Source organism: Triticum dicoccoides, chromosome 4B (assembly GCF_002162155.2).
Source record: "Triticum dicoccoides isolate Atlit2015 ecotype Zavitan chromosome 4B, WEW_v2.0, whole genome shotgun sequence".
Lineage (NCBI taxonomy): Eukaryota > Viridiplantae > Streptophyta > Magnoliopsida > Poales > Poaceae > Triticum > Triticum dicoccoides.
Window position 1 is genome coordinate 636,800,241 of NC_041387.1, and position 13,640 is coordinate 636,813,880.

Consider the following 13,640-nt stretch of genomic DNA (forward strand, 5'->3'; position numbering starts at 1 on the left):
GGTGAGGACACAGGTTAGTCGCATGCGCTGCTTCTCGCACGAGCCCCTTTTCCGTCTTGGTGGGCGAAGAACAAGCACCAGCGAGCGGGCTGCTTCCTGTGCCGGCTGTCTATGCTCATGCTGATTCCGGGAGTTGTTGCTTCTCCGCCGTCTACCTGCTGCTCTCCCTATCTCGCCATGGCGGCCGGAGTTTGGATCTGCCCACTGAGATGGTGTTCTTCTTCCATCGACAAATCTGCAAGGGGCGGAGAAGCATCACGGGAGTTAGTCTAGTCGTGGGGGGAGCTGCAGAAAGCGCCGGGGGCCTGAAGTTCGGACTGTACCGCGGAGCCGCCGCCTGATGCGTCGCCCGGCGAGAGCGGGCGCTTCTCCGACGCTCTGTTTCGCAGATGGGCGTATCTCGTGACGTACAGTGCCGCAAGCAGGGGAGGGGATGGCCGCAACGTGTGGCAGCGTTTCGTTTCATTAATTGCGGCAGCCGCGTGTCCTCCTCTCCTCTGACATGCGGTGCATGCGCTTTTTGACCGACCGGCCGCTGCCACATGTGCCCTCTGCACGCGTACGCAGAAAAGTCGTCGGTCGGGGTGTGCCTTCTGACACATAACAGTACAAATGTTTTATTACATCTAATCGGGGATTAACTAAAACATTGGTGATTACATAAACATGTATTGCACCCCGCTGGTCGCACCGAGCTACTAATGCACAAGGGACTGCTACATTCATTAGTTCTACACAAATCATGCTCTTCCGAGGACGTCGCGCATGGTTTCTTTGGAACGTTACTGCCCGCCACAAACAGCAGCATGAGCATGAACAAGCAAATGATCATGGTGTTCCTAGCTGCGATGCGTACATCTTCCATGGCGCGGCCGATGCCGAACATCACGTTGCTCCCACCGCCGGCCGCCTCGATGAGAAGGTTGATGCCCACGCCGGTGATGAAGAAGGCGTACTGGTCCTCCCACAACTAAAAGCTGCACGGGCCTCCGTTCTGCGTTGGTTCAAAAACTGAATGATGAACAAGAAGACACAAAGCAAAAGCGGAAACGACAAATCAAAGACAGACTTACACCCTGATTCGGGCACTTGTTTCCATTTATTTGTGCTTAGAAACATTGGCGTTGGAGAATGGACTAGAGGTGCTTATGGATCATCACATAAGGATAGGAGTTTGATTTACTTAATTAGAGATGAGCACGCATGCAAGTTTCCCGTGCATGTACGGGCATGCTTGTGCATGCATGCACACGGCTGAGGAGTCCAGAAAGAGTCCAGGAGCATGGGCCCAAGTCTGCCACGCCGCTACACGGCCCATCACGTGTACGGAGATAGCATCAAGGCGGCGCGTTGATTTCTATACTACTTATAAATAAATAGTCTTCATCTAGGTTAGACTAGGGTTTTGTTTAGAGAAGTTTAGCTATTGCTACTTTTATTTGTCTTCGCTCGTAGCGGCTAGTGCGACCGTCAAGACATCTATCGGAACCCCAATTTGTGAGATCTATTCATCTAGCATATCCGCAATTTCAGATTGTTTCGCTATTATTTTCTTGCATGTTCTTCGATTTGCTTGCAGGAAAAATCCTTTGTGGGTAGGTCGATCGCGCCGTTGGCTCGGTCGATAACGCCGTGGAGTTGGTTCAGCGATTGCCGTGAATATCAGTCGTGTACGGTTCTCCCTGTATGGTTGGTAGCCGGATCGTGAGGGTCAAGTCTCATCCAAAATCATAGTTATCTCCCTCTTATCGAAAGATCGGGCCCCCGTGCACATCACACAGGATCAATGGAAGTGGTGGCGGGGTGTCCGGAGACGACGAGCGGAGGATGAGCTCTGGGACATCGCGGCACGGCGACGTCGACGGAACGCGGCAACGCAGATATGCTTGTGTGCGTGCAAAACGATCGGTACTGCCAACGGCTGGTGCATGGGCCTTAAATACATGCAGCTGGGTAAAGTGTTTACGTTATACAATGTGCGGTGCAACGGTAGTATTCCGTCCTCTCGCCTGCACATGCGCAGTGCTTGCAGTAGCTGCGTCAGTCCGACTGTTAGTTCACAGTACAACGAATACAACATATACGAAACATAACGCTCGTCGGCGGTGCACTATACTCGAAGTAGCACTTCGGCTGGTCCTAATCGCGATGATGTGCCAGCCGTGGATGCGCTGCGTGCAGCTGCCGCTGCGTGCAGCGATGGACTTCTCCATCCCACTCCTACTAGCTAGCGCCCACAGACTACGCTCTCTGAAAATGCATTTAACAGTGCCTAGCTCATTTCTAGTGTCGCTCGTGCCGAACACTTATATTTCTGTGTTTCCATAGACACCAGCAGATTAGCATTACAAACGAGTCAAAGTCCTTGCGCATGGTCTTCTGCATTGTCTTCCGGGCCATCATCCACCAATCTTGCGGTTGCAACAGTGAAAAGAGCATTCTCATTAGTATCAAGACTGGATTGAGAAACAAAATGCGTCAATTGAATACTATGTTTGGTTTCAATATAGATTGACTCTTGTATGCATTGAAACCGGAGTTTTTTGGGTAGTTTTTATCCCTTAATTTCTTGCCTGGGGCGGAGCCAGCCACTGTCTATGATAATGATTTTGATTTCACAATGCGGCTGCATAGTAGTTGTAGTGCGGCTTGGTGGTTCCGCCTCCGCCTCCTCCTCCTCCTCGTCTTCTTCGATGTCGATCGGCATCCACCTGGACCCGGGCGCCGGAATCCCCATCACCACCACCTGCGGTAGCGCCGGCGGCTAGATCTGGCGGTAGCGAAGAGATCGAAACACCTTCCACTTCTCCCTCTGCTCCGAGATCGGCGACTCTGCCTCAAGCATCGCCCAGAGCAGCAACCCCATCGCCGGCTGGCGGTCGTAGTTGGGGAAGCACCTGAGGATTTCCTCTCCCCTGAGCTTGTCCCTCACCATCCCCCACGTGTCATTGAGCGCCTTCGCCGCCGGAAACCAGCGGTCGATCTCCTTCAACCTCCCCATCAGCACCTCGTCGCCGGCGGCCAACGCCCACATCCGCTGCTCATGCGTCGTCATCCAACCCTAGCTCTCGGTGCGGCGGAGCGCGGTGGTTTGCGTGATTGGGGGTAGTGGGGAGGAGAGCGGTGGAGAGCCGAGGCGTCTGCGTGGGCCTCCTAATATCCTCTCTCTCTCCCCTCCCCTCACGCCATTACTCACCTTGGGAACCGCACCGAACTCGTCCCACCGGTCAGCCGCCGCAATTCACGCCAAGTGGCACGGGAACTACCATCTGGCCCACCGTGAACCCCGCGTCATCGCGCCACCCCTGTGCGTCGACCACCACCTCGTCGGCATTGAGGAGCTCCAGCCGCTGTCCTCGCCGGCGCACAGCTCCTGGCCGGAAAACCAGCAGCGCCGTGCCGGGATTCAGCACGAAGTCGCACCTGAGGCGCGTGTCGCCCCGCAAACATGCGTCGCACGTCATCCCCCTTGGGAGTGGGTACGTAGACAGGTATGCTAGATCTGTACCAGTATTCTACGTGTATGCACCACTAAGTGTCATTCACTGATTAATCATCTTCCGTATGCTGTACTACAACTCCCTCCCAGTTTTGATATACCTGGGATTCTGTTCTGGGTACCCCAGAAAACCATGTGACAAGCGCACATGGAACGGTGGCAGCATCCATCAGGCTTCCACAAGGTAATGAAATGGGTCAGATATATAGGGCAGCATCAGGTTCAAGCACAATCATCTCGTTTCCCACCGGGTAGTAGTGCATCTTTTCCTTTGAAAGGACTCCAGATATTTATTTATTTTCAAAACGGAAGCATAAGATTTGTCTTATCTATTAAATAAAGAGAGAATAGAATTTAGAGAATTACAACACACCCACACATTCAGCATGACAATTACTCGCCCAGAAAAATATTCCCTAATTTCTTTGCGCCTGCGGCCATCCAAAGCTTGGCCTCGTCGACGATGGTGGTGAGTAGGATGGTCGGTGGTGCACTTTTATGGCGGAACACCCGTGCATTTCTTTCATTTCAAATGGTCCAAGAGACGAGCATGGTGAGGAAGGCCATAACTTGCCGGTTAGGGTTGCGGTTGTTGGTTCTTTTGTCCACCACTGAAAGACGGAGTTGTCCATGTATCAGAAAATCGACACGGGGCGCACCTACAAAATAGCACGACAACGGCATCAAGAAATGGATGTGCACCGGCGTACTCACCACTCGTCGGGCAAACATAAAACCACATCAGCTTAATTATATCATCTTTGTCCACGGATAGAGGGATAGGCTGGGCTTAAAGCCTAGATGCAGGCACTGAGATGTGCCCAGTGTGCCATCTTGAGAAGTTGTTGATGCAGCACAAAGGTGGGAGCGCGAAAAGAAGATGAGCAGCGGTCCGCTCAGCATCTGCCCTTCTTGTAGCTCAGCATCCTGAATTTAGCACACAAGTAGTACATAACATCCCAGGTATGAAATTAGGCTAAGTGGAAGACCCTGACTGAATCACCCCCCCCCCTCCCGCGATGCGCCCCGCGAGCGCGTCACGGGGGCTCCAGATCCGCTCGTGGGGGTGCTGGGTCCGGCAGGGCCCCCGGTGGCAGGGACGCATGGATCCGGTGGCGGTTGCACGGGGAGGCGACGGTGCAGCTCCGTGGTGGCGCGCCCGGTGCTGCTGGTTTGGATCCTATGGTTCACGGAGGCTGCGGGTGGCAGCTGCCTCTGATGGAGAGAGCGCCTCCCCTTCCTCGACGGGGGGTGGCGTTGGCGCTGCGGTGCGCTGTCTTGGCCGTGCTGGGCGGCAAGGCGGCGGCGGGCGTGGTTCCGATCTGGAGATGGCGGCTGCACAGGCGCTTGTTCCCCTCTGCCTGCCAGTCGTGGGCTTCCCCCAGGCATCTTGCTTGGATGATTGGCGATGCAGTGGAGGTTCGAGCTCGGGGTCGGGGGAAACCCTTGACCGGCGGTGCTGGTCATGATGTTGGCGATGCTCTCGGCGCCGTTTCTCCCTCTGGTGGGCGACATCGAGACCTCCTCCTTGCCCTCTGCCCCTGGCCAAGGGCGAAAGCCTAAAATCTCTTGATTGGGTGGCGACGGCGCCTCGGCGTCGATTCCTTCTTGAAGGCGCCACCTTGGGAGTCCAGGGGGTCAGGGGCTCGGCGCGGTGGTGCTCTGCCTATTCGTCGGTGGTGTGGGCTTCTTGGTCTTGGCCGGTGACGATGGCGACGTATGGATTCCTATGAGAGGTGAGGTGGCCAGGGTTGCCATCCGAGCTCAGGGGTGAGCGATTCCGCATCGCCGGAAATCCTAAAATATATTCATGAATAAATGCGAGCATCAGGACTTGAACCCTGATGGGTTGGGGATACCATAGTCCCTCTAACCATCCAACCACAGGTTGGTTCGCTTTCATTGTGGATTCTGAAATAAAATAACAAGTCCCTTTTTTAAGTACATGCCAATTTAGTTATCCACCTCTCTCATATCCATGCTTTTTTTATCGTAATTTCACCTGGGTTACCAGGTCGTGTAGGTTGAAGACCCACCCCGACTAGCGGAGGACACACAGAGAGGTAAGAATCATCAACTCAACGAGCCTGAGCCAACAGAGCTCTTTTGCTTCCACTAACTAAGCCAGCATGCCACAGGACGAGACACTGCTGCCGCCGCTGGTGGGCTTTCTGCTTTCACATTACCGAGCATTTGGTTAGATAGACTGCTGACTGCTGATGAACCACAAACTGTCGCACAAGAGAGAATGGAGATTATAATCCAAAAGAAAGCCCCCACAGTTACCAACAGTTGGTGTCCCATTCGCCACGAGATGCACTGTAGCAGAGTTTGGCACGCCGCGATCGCCATAATCCAAAAACAACCTCGTGGCCTCTAAATATGGAGGCTGTGGTCTGTGCAGGCCCGATTCACAACCACGCTCCATCGCCAACACATTCTTGCTTTTAATAGCCTTGCATCATATATAATTGGTGCGCAGGCCAACTTCCTAATAATCTTTCTTACTGCCATCACCGGGTTTTGCTGAATCTAGTCATCCAAAACCAGATGATCGGTGTGCACAATTAGAACAATAGACATATCATTCTGGGGTTACCAGAAAATAACCCAGGAAAGAGAAAACAATGTGGACATTCCTTCGGCTGATTCCACCTCATTGTTCATAGACCGTTACAATATGCAAAAGCATCTCATCAGTTGTGAGGCATATTATTAACATAGTGCCTTCAAACGAAAACCTAGCGTGTTACGCGCTCAAAATTTCCGAGTTCTCTGCAGACATCTCAGATGTTATTTGAGGGGGTACTCCTCAAACACGACTTGCTAAACAAACTGTTTACAACAATTACAAGTTGCCTCGTCGTCGCAATCATCTCTCTATTGCTCGGCTGCAATCTTTCTGATGACATATGGTAGAATACCACCATGGGTGTAGTAAGCAAGCTCCACCTGAACACAAATCAACAATTTCAACGTCAGAAATCACCATTGATAGTCAACACTCGCCTAGACAAAATGCTCAGGAAAGAATGTCTGTACCTCGGTGTCAAAGCGGAGTGTGCACGTGAACGACTTGCCGTTGTCGGTTGTGACTGTAACATCTTGGCCAGGCTTGATTTCATTCACATCAGTCGGAAGCTGGATGGTGTAACGCTCATGGCCAGTTAAGCCAAGACTGTCGGCATCCTCCCCAGCCTTGAAGCATAGAGGGACGATGCCCATTCCAGCAAGATTGCTACGGTGAATCCTCTCAAAACTCTTGGCTATCACGGCCTTCACTCCCTGCAGACACAAAGCGAAAGCAGCACAAACCATTAGTGACAGCTAGTGTCATGATGTAAGCAAAGAGACTATTAGGTGGGAAGCATAGTTACCTGAAGCATTGGACCCTTTGCAGCCCAATCCCTTGAGCTTCCACTGCCATACTCAGCACCAGCCAGGATGATAGTGTCATGCCCTTCATTCTTGTATTTCTGTCAAAAACACACACACAAAATGAAAATCGTTCAATGAGATATGAATGCTTTCTATGTTGCATCAATGAAAAGCAAACTCTGGATTCTATGAAGTTCAAGTATATATTACCATAGCAGCATCAAAAACAGCAAGCTTCTCCCCTGATGGAACATGGACGGTTTTGGGGCCAACCTCTCCCTTCAAGAACTTGTTCACAATGCGAATGTTGGCAAAAGTTCCCCTAGCCATGATCTCATCGTTCCCTCGTCGACTGCCATATGAGTTGAAGTCCTTCCTTTCAACATTGCGCTCCTTTAGATATTTGGCAGCTGGGCTGTCTGGGTGGATGCTTCCAGCTGGGGATATGTGATCAGTTGTGATACTGTCACCGAAGTTGAGAAGACAATACGCATCCTTCACAGGCCGTGCGCCAGGAGGGGTCATTGTCATATCCTTGAAATAAGGAGGCTCATGGATGTATGTTGATTTTGGATCCCATGGGTAGAGAGTGCTTGCTGATACTGGCAGCTCATTCCACATAGGATTTCCTTTGGTGATTGCCTCATATGTGCCCTTGAACATGTCTGGGAGCACACTCGCCTTAACAACCTACAAGAATTAACAGCACAAATATATGAGGAATATCCCAAATCTAATATGGTCTCAAAGAGTACATGGAGATAAATATAACAAAAATTAAAGTTGCAGTGCCCACCTCAGCAATCTCATCAGTGGTAGGCCAAATATCCCTGAAGAAAACCTCTTTCCCATCTTTTGAGATGCCTACTGGTTCTTTCTCAAAATCAATATTAACCTGCAGCACATGGTCGACAGTTCAGCAAGGAAAATCACAAGAATAAGGAGGGAGAAGTTTGAACGTGTTGGCTTAGTAGAACTGCACCTTGCTTGCGCTAGTGCATTGCTAGAAAATCACAAGAATATTTAGGCAGAAGGTTGAACTACTCCCTCTGTCCCATAATGTAAGACATTTTTTGACACTAGTGTAGTGTCAAAAAGGTCTTACATTATGGGATGAAGGGAGTAGTTAGCTTAGATCAGGGCTCTCACAGTAATGAATTTTATCTGTCAATCCAAGTTGTAGCATTATAGTTGCCCGGAAAAAAAGTAGTAGCATTACATAAAAATACACATTATTGATTTGTATGGCTAGTTCCACGATTTAGCAAGGCGAACCAAAAGAATAACTACACAGGCATTTGAACTAGTTAGCTTAGTAGGTATGCACCCTCCTCTCACACACAAATTGTATTGGTGAGTCCAAGTAGTAGCATTACATAAATGACAGCAATCTTTATTTGTTCCGGTACTTCCACAATTTAGTTTGAAATAATATGCAGAGGTTTCAATATTGGGAAAATGCATGTTCTCTTACCGTGCCAGCGAGAGCATAGGCCACAACCAATGGGGGAGATGCGAGATAATTTGCTCGGGTCAACGCATGTACACGGCCTTCGAAATTCCTGTTCCCAGACAACACAGCAGCAGCGACAACATCTGAAAGATAAAAAAGTGAGTAAAATGCACTATTTCACAACTTTCAATCCTTTCTCAACCAGCAATGTCAATCTCACCGTTGTCGGTAATTGCAGCAGCTACGGATTCATCAAGATCTCCAGAGTTTCCTATGCACGTTGTACACCCATAGCCAACAATATTGAAACCAAGCTGGTTAAGATACTTCTGCAGACCACTGCAAAGGAAAACAAAGAAAAATTAACAAAGGATCCCCAATGAAAGGGAACTTTTAGTCTAGAGAAGCAAGAGGCACCTCTTGTCCAAGTACTTCTTCACAACACCAGAACCTGGCGCAAGACTTGTCTTAATCCATGGTTTCACCTAATTAATACCAACAGTGTTAAACTAGAGCAACAGTTGGCAACCTAAAATTAACAGAACATAGGCAGAGAAAGTAGCACTAAATCATAAACTTCACTTGCAATAAGAGAAAAGGCTGCAACAATTTCAAACATAAAACTAACTGAACCCATTTTAACATGAGGGTACGAATTACGAACATGATGGAGTTCCTCATGTTTTGAAATAGCACAAGACAAAGTGAGAAATTGACATAACTATAAGCAGAAATCAGAAAACATAAAGTTGAGGACAGTGAGACGAACCTCCAGGCCTAGGTCACAAGCCTTTTTGGCAACCAAAGCAGCTCCCAGCATTACATTAGGATTTGATGTGTTGGTGCAACTGGTGATAGCCGCAATTACAACATCACCATGCTTTATCTTTGCTGGCGTCCCACGGAATGAAAACTCAGCAACTTTACCCTGTGATTCCTTGGGGACAGCAAAACCCTGCACAGAAACGGTGTAGTGAGCATAAGAGAAGGGGAAAGAGGGGGATAAAAAAAAGCACAGTAAATTTTCAGGTATGAAGTATTTGTATATGTATTTTCTGCAATATTATTGCAGTATGGAATTCCAATCATCCAATCAACATTGTTTTTTTTAGACAATCACCTAGCCAACATTGTATTTTCATAGGATATCCAAGAATGATAAAAATCCATCTTATCAATAAATAAACAGCAAGATTATGGCAAATAACACAAGAACAACAGTAGAGTATGGACGTAAATTCTTACCTTGAACCCTACTTTGTTGTCCAGGCAAGAAAGCCAATCTGACTGCATGTTCTTCAATGTCACTCTATCATGAGGCCTGTTGAGTATATCTTTCATTAGTCAAGAATGAGACGCATATGCCAAGGATATGAGTTCCCCCGGTTACATTACCGTTTTGGTCCGGACAGACATGGTTCCACCTCATCCAAGTCAAGTTCCAGATAAGATGAATACACTCTTTCAGCTTGAACCTACATCAAAGGAGAAGCATCAGTATTACAAAAAAATAGAAGTATATTAACACATAGTAGACAACTTATCATCAAATAAAGTATGAAATCACCTGCTTGTAGTCGACAAACATATTATTTGCACGGAGGTAAGTCTCTATCATGGCCACCTACAGAATGTGACTGTCAAAAACTAGATGCATGTGCAGTTAAGGTGCAAATCGAAATGCAATCACAGCCTATAACATACAGTTTCATCACTTCTGCCAGTTAGCTTCAGGTAGTCCAATGTCTTTGCATCAACTGGGAAGAAACCCATAGTCGCACCATATTCTGGTGCCATGTTTGCGATAGTAGCCCTATCAGCAAGAGATAGTTCACCCATACCTCCCCCTGGAATTTGTAGTGTGCAACATTAGAGAAGCTCGTAAAAGAAAGCGGTGTGGATTACGAAGCAATGGCATGAGGGGTACCATAAAATTCAACAAACTTCCCAACAACACCATGTTTCCTAAGCATTTGAGTTACTGTTAGAACCAAGTCTGTGGCTGTAACTCCATTCCTCAGCTTCCCTGATAACTTAAAACCAACAACTGCTGGCAAGACCATGCTCATTGGCTGCAGAACAGACCACAATCAATTCAGACAATTGGCATAAATGGATGATCCCAGCAACTATCTGTTTCACACCCTCTTTTTTATGTCAGAGAGGTCCCAAACATAAAACATAAATCGTTGCAGGCATACTATCAGAGATAAAAACTTGTTATCAGCAGATATTAACTTCACCTGCCCAAGCATTGTAGCTTCTGCCTCTATACCACCAACTCCCCATCCAGCAACACCAAGACCATCTATCATAGTTGTGTGTGAATCTGTGCCGACAACACTATCAGGGTAAAGTATCCCACCATTGTTGAAGACAACCCTGGCCAGATATTCAAGATTCACCTAGAAACGGAATTGTTAGTGTTTACTAACAGAAGTAACTTAGATGATTATTTAAGAACAAAACAGTTGTTTTATTGAAATACCTGGTGAACAATTCCAGATCCAGGTGGAACAACAAGCATGTTATTGAATGCAGTGGAACCCCATTTCAAGAATCCAAACCGCTCCTTGTTACGGCTGAACTCAAGCTCCATATTTGCCTGAACAGCATTTTCCGATCTTGCCACATCAACTTGTACTGAATGATCCACAACAAGGTCTACAGGTACCTGAAAAAATATACATGCAGCAATATAAGCAAGAGCACAAAGACACAGGCATAAAACTGTCATGCTAAAGCTACCCTTGGGGGTCAGTTGACAAAGAGAGCAGTTGCAGGCTGCGGTAGCGCCCACTTTGAGGGGAAAAGGCTACATGGATTATCTTTTGAAACCCTTTAATCAATTACAGTTGATAGGATTAAGAAGTTGCAAACGTATCATTCAAACCCTAACTGGAATAGATGTCATAGCTTGACTAACTGGAATAAGATGATATGCTAAGAGCATGCTTGGATACGTTTTAGTCCCATGACTAAAAGTAGTGGGACTAAAACTTGCTAGTCTCACCCATGCTTGGATCCAAGTACTAAAGAGACTAAAATCTAGTTATTGAGCATTTATTATCCTCCAAACCCTCCAATCCAGAACTAAGGAGAGGAATTAAATGAGGAGAGAGAGAGCTAATACATATTTTAGTAGGTTTCCCATGACTAAAAGATTTTAGCCTCAAGACTAGTCCTAGCCTCTCTTTAGTCAGGGGTGCTTGGAACTTTAGCCTCTAAAAGAGACTATTTTTAGTCAGACTAAAAATAGTCCCTTGTATCCAAGCACCCTCTAAGGGGCTAACCTCAATATTTAAGACTAAACAGTCATACACTCACACTTAAAAACACCATCAATAATTAATGATCTGATCTGTGTTCAATAAAGCATATATGTTCGGAATAAAAACAAAATCATACATTCTACCTTAGTCTTGATTAAACAAGATAAGATGAAAGGCTGTTAGTTAAGATAATAATGAACGAAGGACCAAAGAGATGCTATGAGAAATTCTCAATCAATGCAGCAATTTTTACAACATATATGGTCAGTTACGTAACTTGGTTATCAATTGTATCAAAACATAAGCATGCTCACTTGATGATTCTTTTGTAACATTGCATATCAAAATGTGGCATACTGAAGGATAAGTCGGGCAGTAAACAAAACACGAATGTCAAATATATTTCCAAGAAGCTATTAAGACAAGGAGATAGTAAATGTGACCACTGGTCAATGAACTCACCAGAGGATTAATTTTGTTCGGGTCACTCCCAAGTTTGCTCATAGCATCCCTCATACAAGCAAGATCAACAACTGCTGGGACACCAGTGAAATCCTATAAAGAGACAAATGATGAAGTGAATAAACTGAAGATTTCAGCAAGCAGAGCAAGGATCCACATCATCAAACATCTCAGCAGAAACGTATCAGAATAAAATAAGCAATGTATCCAGCTTACAGTACTGCTTGCCAGATTAAAATAGAAGTGTTGACTTTTATAATTGTCACTAGAAGAAGAATATGTGATGACGAAGCAGCTAATCTTATACAGAAACCTATCACCTACTGGTGCACGATATCTATCTTTAAAAATCCAGGTGACAGCAGCAATCATACATCACATACATAATGGGAATAAGACATGGTGATTGGGGAACTACACTTTCTTGAAAGGATAGGAAAGGGGGCCTCCATTTCCAATATTCCTGCCACCAAAAGCTATTGACTCGAACCTTTCCAACTCACATATTCTTTCCACGGCAACTGGACAACTTGGAACAAAAGAAGTGGAGACGATGGCAGGAATCAGGATCAATACCTGGAGGAGGACACGGGCTGGCTTGAACGGGATTTCGACTTGCTTGGTGGCACTGTTCTCCCAGTCTAGGATCTTCTCAACGTCCTTCCCCGTGACCTGGAACTCGTCGCAGTTTCTGATTGCCGACTCGAGCAGAATCCTTATCGAGTAGGGTAGCCGATCTGATATAAAAGTCATGGGTCAAATCATCGGCAATTCACATAATTCAGCGATATACAAAACTGACTAGAAAACAACGCATCCAGAGGTCAATTCCACCGTCAGAATTCACAATTCGCCCCATGGGAACGTGGAGCAGCCAAATTTCACCAACATTACAGACTATCCAAGAAGGAGCAGATCAGAGCCTATTACGCATCGCTTTGGAGAACCAAACAATTCATGCACCCAACTCACAACAAGCGGTAACAGAGGGACCAAAACGCCGTGCAGAGCCTGATTAGATTCTCAATTCACCCAACACACGGCGCGGGCTAGGAACCAGGCCGCATAAGACGGATACCACGCCATAATAGCAGACGAAAATGGTGGGGAACAGGGAAACAACTCACCAATCCGCGGATCGGCGAGCGCGGGCAGGCTGTAGTACTTGCCGAAGTCGGCTCCCCCTCCCGGCTTGGCGAGGCTCGTGAGGATTTCATCGTACGAGTTCTTCGTCGCTGCGAAACAAACAAACGAACGAACAACCAGGCGGAGGCCCTGTTAGCGAGAGGATAGAGCGACGCGACGCGACGATCCGTTTCGAGGTGGCGGGGGGTCCTTACCGGCAGAGGCGAATCGGCGCTCGAAGACGGCGGCGGCGGAGGAGGAGGAGCGGGCGGCGGCACGGCGGCCGCCGAAGAGGCGGCCCGCGAGGCCCGACGCGAAGGCCCCGCGGGGGCCCTGGCCGCCGCGGGCGGCGTGGAGCGGGGACGGGGACGGGGAGGGGGCTGGCTCCGCGGCGGCGGCCGCAGCGGGCCTGGAGATCGCTGCCGCGGCCGCGGCGGTGGCGCGGGCCGAG

The 13,640-nt window shown here is 47.9% G+C and overlaps 1 protein-coding gene across 1 annotated transcript; it reads right to left on the reverse strand.

Moving 5' to 3' along the window:
• Positions 1 to 6,113: 6,113 nt before the first annotated feature.
• LOC119291945 (putative aconitate hydratase, cytoplasmic) lies at positions 6,114 to 13,547 on the reverse strand. Its single transcript, XM_037570754.1, has 20 exons — positions 13,405 to 13,547; positions 13,192 to 13,299; positions 12,641 to 12,801; positions 12,065 to 12,157; positions 10,819 to 11,004; positions 10,574 to 10,735; positions 10,258 to 10,402; positions 10,035 to 10,177; positions 9,898 to 9,954; positions 9,726 to 9,805; positions 9,576 to 9,651; positions 9,100 to 9,285; positions 8,748 to 8,815; positions 8,551 to 8,669; positions 8,352 to 8,473; positions 7,674 to 7,772; positions 7,088 to 7,567; positions 6,877 to 6,975; positions 6,542 to 6,784; positions 6,114 to 6,451 (listed from the first exon to the last, which is right to left on the reverse strand). The coding sequence occupies exons 4-20, from the start codon at positions 12,116 to 12,118 to the stop codon at positions 6,380 to 6,382; spliced, it is 2,391 nt and encodes a 796-aa protein (XP_037426651.1). The 5' UTR covers positions 12,119 to 12,157; positions 12,641 to 12,801; positions 13,192 to 13,299; positions 13,405 to 13,547; the 3' UTR covers positions 6,114 to 6,379.
• Positions 13,548 to 13,640: the final 93 nt, after the last annotated feature.